An 8,945-nucleotide genomic window follows, 5' to 3' on the forward strand; every position below is an offset into this window, starting at 1 on the left:
TTTCGAAACGAATATATATATATATATTTGTATTATCAACAATATTTTAGTTTCAAATATTATACTCTTTTAATTAATAACAATATATTTATTAACTATATATAATTTTAATAGGGTATATGACATCATTCTCTCATTATTCCATGGCTTATGGTTTAAGTTGGTGTGGAAATGTTGGAAGAATAATGGATAATGATTCCATTGGAAGTTAAGCAAATGCATGAAGTCACAGGAAACCCCTAATAATAAACTAATGAAGTTATTAATATTAGTTTTTTACAAAAGGAAGAACATGATCAAAAAACTCCAAAATGAATTGGATTAGAAGAAAAAAGTTGAATTAAAAATGAAATTCAACTTAAGAGCCAACTTCTTTACTTTCTTAACAAGTAAGCACATCCCATTCTTCCAACACTATTATTATGAGTACAATATGTGACAGTTTAGCCTAATTAATCACATTTATTAAAACTGAGACTCACTGTTTTAAAAATCAGTTACACATTACTGCGTATAATGTTTGAGTGCATATTTTAAGTGCACACATCAATCATTATTTATGTATGAATAATAGCATTAACATTACTATATTAAACAATATTGTCCTCTTATAGCAATCACATTCCTAATCTTTACATTTTGATTCCAATTCAAATGAACATTAACATGTGGATTAAATTTGTTTGTTAATTCCTTCTACTCCAACACATCCAATTTTTCACAATAAACATCCCAAAACTACCTTTATTCAAAGCTTCTTTTAAGACCCACATAATAAAAAAATAAAACACAAAACATCTCTTTCAAATAAGAAAAAAAAAGAAAAGATTTTCCTACAATTCCATATAGTATGAAAAGTAGATTCCACTGAAGAAAAACAATTACAACATAAGTTAGAAATTTTCATCACATGTCTTTCTTTAATGACTAATTTTCTTTAACATTTTTAGTTTTTACAATTTTATTGCCAAATCAATTCGCTCATGCATAATCTTATGACTAAGAGATTCCTATGTTAGAATGTTTTTCTCTATTTTTTTTAGGGTTTATACTTTTTTAGATTCTGTGTTTTGTCCCATAACTGTTTGGACCTGGGTTTTGATAAATTATTTTTTGGACCCTATATTTTATAAAATAGTTAAAATAGAACTCTAAACTCAATTTTGATGAAGAAAAAATTGAATACAACAATACAGTTTTTAAGCAGAATGCTTTTATTTTTTTCCTGAATTGTTAGTTTGGTAAATTATTTGTGATTTTAATTGAGAAAATATTGACCAAAATCGGCTTCAGGGTTTTATTTTAACAATTTTACAAAATATAGGGTCCAAAAAATAATTTATCAAAACATAAGGTCCAAATAATTAATAAGAAAAAATACAAGGTACAAAAGGATATAAACATTTTTTTTTTATATCAAATATTTGATTTGGTTTGCATAACCCAAAAAAGAAAACAAAAATTTCTATTTGATCCCCAAAATTGGTCATTTTGCTAAAAGGTCCTAGGGACCCACTTAGTGCAACGGGACCAAGTGGGCCATGGCTGTTGATATTTTGAAGGGAAAATCTATAAAATCGATTATTATATTCCTCTTCTTCCTCTTTCGGTTGATACCAATCTCTAGCTCCTCAGAGAAAAACCAGAACCTTTTTTCCTTTGATTTTGATGCAATTCAACTCTCTCTTCATGTAATCCGACTTCACAAGCTCCTCCCATGGCCAACCAGTCGTCCACCAATTCAGTGCTGTGCGCTTCTTTCAATCAGGACGCCAGGTATAATCCTAATTTCCCAGAGAAAATTTCTGTTTTTTCTTTTTGATAAATTTGTTTTCTCGCGAAAAAACAGAAACGGAAAATTTTATGTATGTATTGTGTTTGAATATATGAGAATTGTATGTTAATTAGACCTGTTTTGGCAGTTGTTTTGTTATAGGAACTAGAGACGGCATCAAGATATATGATTCGAATACTGGACGGCTCTTCTTCGAACGAGGCAAGTCATCATTAAGTATATTAGGTTTTCTATTTTGATTTTTTTCAGGAAAATATTATTGTGAATAAGCTGTTTGTCAGCTTTGGTTTTACTTACTATTAAGAGCTTGTAGAGAATTGTGGACTTGTGTAAACTTTATAGAGGTTTTTCAAGCTTTTCTTACTTTTAACTGTTTTGAATTCTGAATAATTATGAAATCAAGTGTTGCGTTTTCAGCTTGCATAATGAATAAATCTTAAAAGAGAAATAATTTGGAAAAGGAGAAGAAATAGACAATTAAGTTATCACTTCCTAATTGCGCTAATTATTTGAGCCAAAATAAAAAATTGTGTTTGTAAGTAAGCATGTGAATGGTTAGAAATGGGAAATACTTTATTGATTTTCATTCGGCCCGTTACAGATTGATTAATATGGTGTAAGTTTTCTTCTCTAGTTGGATAATGTTGGAATAATTTTAAGTTCTGTTTTATCAGACCTGATTGAAGTATTGTTTAGGCATTGCTGAGTTCTCATTTGAGGTTGTAAGTATTATTATTGCTTGAAAATGTATGAAATATTGAATGAATCATTGAATGGGAAGCTTGTCAATGTTTCTGAAAGAATGCATTTCTTTTTCAGCCATTGGAGCTTTCACTATTGCAGAAATGCTGTTTACCTCTAGTCTACTTGCCATTGTTGGAGCTGGTGAACAGGTGCTTATAGCGCACCACCTTATTTTTACCTGGAGATGTTTGTTTCTGTACTGATAGTACAAGTTGCCTTTTCTTCTGTTGTTTGCTACAGCCATCTTTATCGCCACGTCGTCTCTGTTTATTCAATACAATGACTGGAACTGCCCTACGAGAATTGAATTTCTTAACCTCAATTCTAGCTGTTCGCATGAATAAGAAAAGGTGTGATACCTTGTCATATTGAAGTCAAACAACAAATGTCTTATTCTGTTCTTTATTTCTTTTTAACATTTTTTTTCCTATGGGATGGGATTGAATCACACATTCAAATAAATTATGTGTGTTTGAATTTGAATTATATACGTGGATATTCCTAAGGCCATATGACTGAGAACCATTACAAAAATTGATTAGATGAAAAATAGGGGTTTTAAACCTAGGGTGATAAGGATATTGTAAGCACCACCAGTAATGACAGCCTGCCCGTTATCTGGTGTCTTGATAGTTGCTCCAAACTGTTACTGTGGCTATTTCTGATGACATGTGGGACATTTTGCTCTCTTGAATTGAAACCATTGTCAAATCTATACTTTTCAAAGACTTCTCCTTTCAATGTGAAATATAGACTATATCACTAATCACTTCGCATATCATTCTCTTCCACCATAAGAACTTGAACACATTTTCCTTTCTGTTGAATACATTCATAGACATTCTTACACATGTAGGCTTGTTGTCGTTCTGCAAGAGAAGACTTATGTATATGACATTAATAGTCTAGCAATCTTGGACACCATTGATACGGTGCCGAATGTAAAAGGTGAGGGATTGACGTCCATTTCTTATTACCAAATTTACCATTAACATATCATATGAGAACCATAAGTGTATAGTTGCTAAAATGTTTTTGAAGTTAATAACTTACTATAGATGATCAATCCTGAAATGCTGCTAGTTGCCACATTTTTATAATCTATTTGGTGTATTATTACTTTTTTGTTCTTAAGCCCTTTTTATCAACTATGAATTTGGTTACAAAATGCAACATCTGTGGTTCTCGGCAGTGTTCTTTTTTTATGAAGAAATATATCTGCACTTCTAGAATGAACACTTTTTCATAGTCATTGTACTTTTTTCTTTTTGATATTATTGAATAACTGCATAAATTTTGAGTTTTTATTTTAGGTCAGTGTTTATTTCTAATTATGTGTGTGCATGTATATGTATAAATATATGTATACATGTTCATATAAATTTGGTTCTTCAGGACTATGCGCATTCTCCCCTAATTTGGATGCTTGTTTTGTTGCTCTTCCTGCTAGCACCACCAAAGGCGCTGTATTGTTGTACAATGCTATGGATCTGCTGTCCCATTGTGAGGTTACAGCATCAATCATTTAAGAGTTGAAAAAAATAAGACAGATGGGGAAATTGTGAAATGATCTCAAACTTTTTTGTATATTTTGTAGGCAATTTTGTTAATTCATTTCTAAAACAAGATAATTGCTTTTAAGGCTGAGATTACACTATTGTTACTAATTGTTAGGAAGTTCATAGACAGATGTCCAATAATTAACTTTGCTTTCAACTCTGTTTTCCATTTTAATTCATGTTTTGATGTTTGTGTTTGATCAATTACAGATAGACGCACATCGTTCTCCGCTGGCTGCAATGACCCTTTCTTCCAATGGGATGTACATAGCAACAGCATCTGAGCAGGGAACCATAATCAGAGTTCATATGGTTTCTGAAGCAACTAAGGTTGTGAGTCATGTTTCAAAATTCAAATTGTACCCTTTCTTTTAAAAGATGGTGTAAAAGATAATTTGACGCATAAATTTTAGAATTACAAGGTTATAAATCAGATTTTTCTACAATGGTTTACTGAGGAATGACCTAGTTTGTCATCATTTCGAAGTTGAAGTCATGCGAGGAAATAGGATTAGATGCTAAAATTGCAAGGCTACAAACCAAATAATTTTGTTACCTTGCACTCTTTTATGTGTGCATTACAATTTGAGCACTATGTATATATGTTTTTGTGTTTGCATGTGTGCATTGATATTTTACTCTATGGTACCAACTAAGTGAAATTTTTGCATGTATTACAATAACTCAACATGTTTCACTGTGCATTTCTCTCTATTATATTATCTTTTCTTTTTTTATTATAATTCTTTTCTGTATATCAAGCGTGTCTTTAATATTAGTTCCATGGCGCATCCTGAAATCAAGTGTAACAATATTTCAAGACAGCAAAATCTAACAGATCCTTCTTAGCAGTCTTACAGTTTTCGAAGAGGGTCATATCCATCGACTATATTTTCCTTATCATTTGGTCCTTCGACAGAGCTTCCAGATATTCTTGTGGCTACAGGTTCTTCAGGGTCAGTTCATGCTTTCTCACTTGGGTTTGCTTTATGCCAAAGGTGAGAACCTTGACTGGAATCTGTAGATGACAGTACATAATACTCATATTTACTGCATCTAACCAAATTTATATTTTAACACATTGCTATTTCATATGTATGCTTGCTGTTGACAACTTTTAAAGATTGTTTATTGCTCTGTGGGGGTTTATATAACTTGTTATAATTCTCTTTATTCAGTTTTCTTTTTTAAAGTTTCATAATTTAGTCCTATTGGTTGGTGCTTTTATATAGAGTAATGCATGATTCCCAACTTTCTATTTTATCCAAGTGGTGTCAAGCTACTAAAACGTTGATATGAAAGAAATATATTTGTAATTGACTTTTTCAACTACGCATGCTGTTCAATCTTCACCTCAGAAGGAAAAAAAAGGTCCAGAAAAATAATAGACTTACGGATAAATTGGGAAGATCTTCAGATTGAACTAAGCACAGGTTCAATTTTCTCTTTTAAGAGAAGGGCGTACTTGATATTTTTAATTGTTAGAGCATCATATATAATGAGCATAATCTGTGTAAAATGTGTATGTATGGCTGTATAGTTGTACGTATTAGATTGCACAATACATTTTTATGTGCAATAATTTATGCTAGTTTTGGTGATATAATGGTTACATGTGATTATATTTGGACATTTAAAATGGGAAAGAGGTGGTGCAGCTTAGATCTAATGGAACTTCCCATACTAGTTAGAACCCTTGATTAGATATATGTAAGTTACTTTCAAGTCATCTGCTTAACTGTCTTCACAAGATTCCATGTAATCTTAGTCATCCAACTTATCCTTTTCTGCATAAGGAGCATTTTTTCCTATAAACTAAGAAATATCAGTTAGCCTTATTTGTATACCATTCTCACTTTACAGAAGCAGAAGATCAAGTATTATTTTGGGATCAATAATACCCGAGTCTGTTTCAGATGCATTGGATCCGGCCCATCATGGTGTACTTCATAGTGCTGCACCAGCAGGAGTTAAAAGGTAAGAAAAATCAGATTAGTTTGACTGAGATTAATTTTCCTTCATCCAAATTTATCATATTATTTCCTTTATGTGTCCCACCCCACAACTTTTGATGGTATTTTTATCTGAAGTAGAGATATTCTAGGTAACAATACATTACTTATTATTAAGCTCATTATGTTTTCAATTAAAAGCCATGTGGATCATAGTTTCCTTTTCGTTTTTAATTAGGTGGTCACTATTTTTTATGTTATTTAATTATTTGCTCAAGATGCATTATATTTCTAAATTTGTATCTTCATACAGTAAGCAATTAGTTCATAAAATTTGGTGATATCTTCAGCTGTGCAGTAGTTAGAAAGGTTGAAAAGGTTACTAACTCGTCAACATCTGAGATCATAGCATGCCGGTAAGTTGACCAATGTTCTTCTCACAAAATTTGTAGATATTGTAAATCTTTCAACAGGATTTGGCTTCTTTTTGCAAAGCTTTATAATTTTAAATTCAAATAATGAGATTGTTATAACATATCTGCTTTTCCACTTGGGATTTTTCCAGAGCCACTATTTCTATGGTCGCATACAATGGTTACTTCCAAGAGTACAGCTTAACGATCAGCAACCGGGACGAGTATTCATGGAGTTTGGAACGTGAATTTAATCTTCTAACGGTAATCTCAGAGAATCCCATTAGCTCATGAAAGTTTAGACATATCTTTCTTGCTATAAGGATGCGTCTGACATGTTTTATCGGTAAAGCTTTCCACTTTTTAATTATGTACATACTACCTAGGTAGAAGAATGAAAATTGGGATTTTCAAGTAGGGTTTGATTACCATTATACATAACCTTACTTATGTCATATTATATAGATAATCTCGTTAACTGCTATAGGGGAAACTGATACTAAGATTTAGATGTACTGCTATCTTGAATGTACTTTAAATTATTATACCTGTACTACTCTCAATATATTTCAAACGAAAACTTATAATAAGTAGTAGTTGTGAAGTTTAACGAAACTAAATATTTTTTTTTCATGGTTCTCTTACCAATGTTTTGCTTGCCTATGAAAATTGAAACATATTCAAATGAGTGATGTTTGTGTAGAGTTTTATATTCGAAAGGAATGTTATTGCAATTAGATAAAAGAAAAAAAGTGATTTACTAATTTGAACCTAGGTAGTAATTAGCTATTATAGTTATATGATAATATTCAGTGCCTATATATTGCCATTGCCATTGCCAATGCTGTATATTTAGCGTAGTTTTTTCCCCTTCAAAATGCTAAATTTGCATTTGATACACTCTCTATGTAATGCTGTTCATTGATTTTTTTTAAGATAATCTGATTATTGAATGTTGTATCTTTAATATTTTAAATTCTGAATATGGCAAATAAATAGAATTAAAATTTACTCCAAATTATCAAAGTTTTCAAAAGAAATAGTGAGCTTGCCCAGGGTTATGATTTTTGCAGTCGTAGTTGGGTTAGGAGGGTTTATGAGGTTTTTGAGTCATGGGCAAGATATAAGTATAAACGGGGTGAGAAATTGATTAGGAGTCCCCCACTCCCACTCCCATTAACCATTTTAATTTTATTTATTTTTGCTCCTATATTCTTTGTTGGGGGCATGGCGTGGAAGCCCTATTGGTGTGGAAAATTCTCACTAAAACCTATTTATTTAAAATATACAGTGGAAATTATAAATAAAAAGGTAAATTAAATAAAAACAACAAATGTCACACAATATTTATAATTTAAAATACTAAATATTATCTCGAACAAAATTAATTATTTTATTTTAAAATGTTAATATATAGGGGGTGTCTTTCAAAATTGTGCTCGTTTCTCATTTAGGTCAGGAAATGTTTGCCCCATTAAGGACCAGAGTTGGTGCTAGGAAAATAACTTACATCAATTTTTAATTAATTGTCATATTATCGTGCATGATACATCTTCATCCTCAATGTTTAAAGAAAGAAAAACTGAAAAACCATGAAGGAATTTGTCAGGTCTGAAAGATATATTTACATTTCAAATTCAATTTAGGTTTATGGAAAATCTAAATTGGTTAATATTTTCAGAACAAAAAAATTAAATTAGTAGTTTGAAATTTTATTTGAAAACTAAAATTAATATTTAAAATTAAAATTGGTTAATTTTTTTACGAATAGGATTAAGAGAATATAGGAAAAAGAATTCTGTTTTTATTAATTTTTATAAATAATTGAGTGTTTTTTAAAATAATTTTTTTCAAAACAATTTAAAATTTCAAATACTAATCCAATCCTTTTTAAAAAAAAAAAAAAATTTGTTTATAATTTTTTAAAAATTTATGGACAATCCCTACAAAAAATAGGGCCTATATCGAGAACAAAATTCGTTAGTAGAAGCCCGAATGTCTTCGCTACAACTTCTACTGACAACATGTTCTCGGTAGAAGGTTCTCGGTATATTCTCGTCGGTAGAGGAAAACTTCTACCGAGGACATTAAATATGTTCTCGGTATATGTTGTACCGAGGATAATAGTTCTCGGTATAGAGTTGACAATATTGTCAGTGAAATCTAACTAATTTTGTCATCTTGATGGGCTATACCGAGGACACTGCCCTCGGTATAGACCAAATCTAGATTTTTTATTATATGTGCAATATTTATTTATTTATATATTATTTATTGATTTAATTTGAATTAAATATAAAACAATAGATTAAAATTAAAACACTTATGTTAAAAACATAAGAGTTCGTTTGTTCAATCAAAATAAAAAGTTATCATAAACATGAAAATGTAATAGTCCATAGTATTAAAACTCATACATAAGTCCTACTGACTCGGTGCTCCAACATCGGGATCATCAGGTGGTGGTGGGGCACATTGAGAT

At 30.7% G+C, this 8,945-nt stretch overlaps 1 protein-coding gene across 1 annotated transcript; it reads left to right on the forward strand.

Annotated features, from left to right (window-relative positions):
- The first annotated feature begins 1,591 nt into the window (after positions 1–1,591).
- LOC133783008 (autophagy-related protein 18b) lies at positions 1,592–7,083 on the forward strand. Its single transcript, XM_062222511.1, has 11 exons — positions 1,592–1,776; positions 1,923–1,996; positions 2,615–2,688; positions 2,780–2,889; positions 3,396–3,487; positions 3,935–4,047; positions 4,309–4,428; positions 4,951–5,096; positions 5,962–6,075; positions 6,401–6,466; positions 6,616–7,083. The coding sequence occupies exons 1-11, from the start codon at positions 1,718–1,720 to the stop codon at positions 6,755–6,757; spliced, it is 1,110 nt and encodes a 369-aa protein (XP_062078495.1). The 5' UTR covers positions 1,592–1,717; the 3' UTR covers positions 6,758–7,083.
- Positions 7,084–8,945: the final 1,862 nt, after the last annotated feature.

The sequence above is a fragment of the Humulus lupulus genome, chromosome 6, assembly GCF_963169125.1.
Source record: "Humulus lupulus chromosome 6, drHumLupu1.1, whole genome shotgun sequence".
Taxonomy (NCBI): Eukaryota; Viridiplantae; Streptophyta; class Magnoliopsida; order Rosales; family Cannabaceae; genus Humulus; species Humulus lupulus.

Coding starts and splice junctions, on each gene's coding strand:
- LOC133783008 (XM_062222511.1), top strand. CDS start 1,718: ATGGCCAACCAGTCGTCCACCAATTCAGTGCTGTGCGCTTCTTTCAAT. Junction 2,890..3,395: donor GTTCGCATGAATAAGAAAAG/GTGTGATACCTT, acceptor TTACACATGTAG/GCTTGTTGTCGTTCTGCAAG. Junction 6,076..6,400: donor GCACCAGCAGGAGTTAAAAG/GTAAGAAAAATC, acceptor TGATATCTTCAG/CTGTGCAGTAGTTAGAAAGG.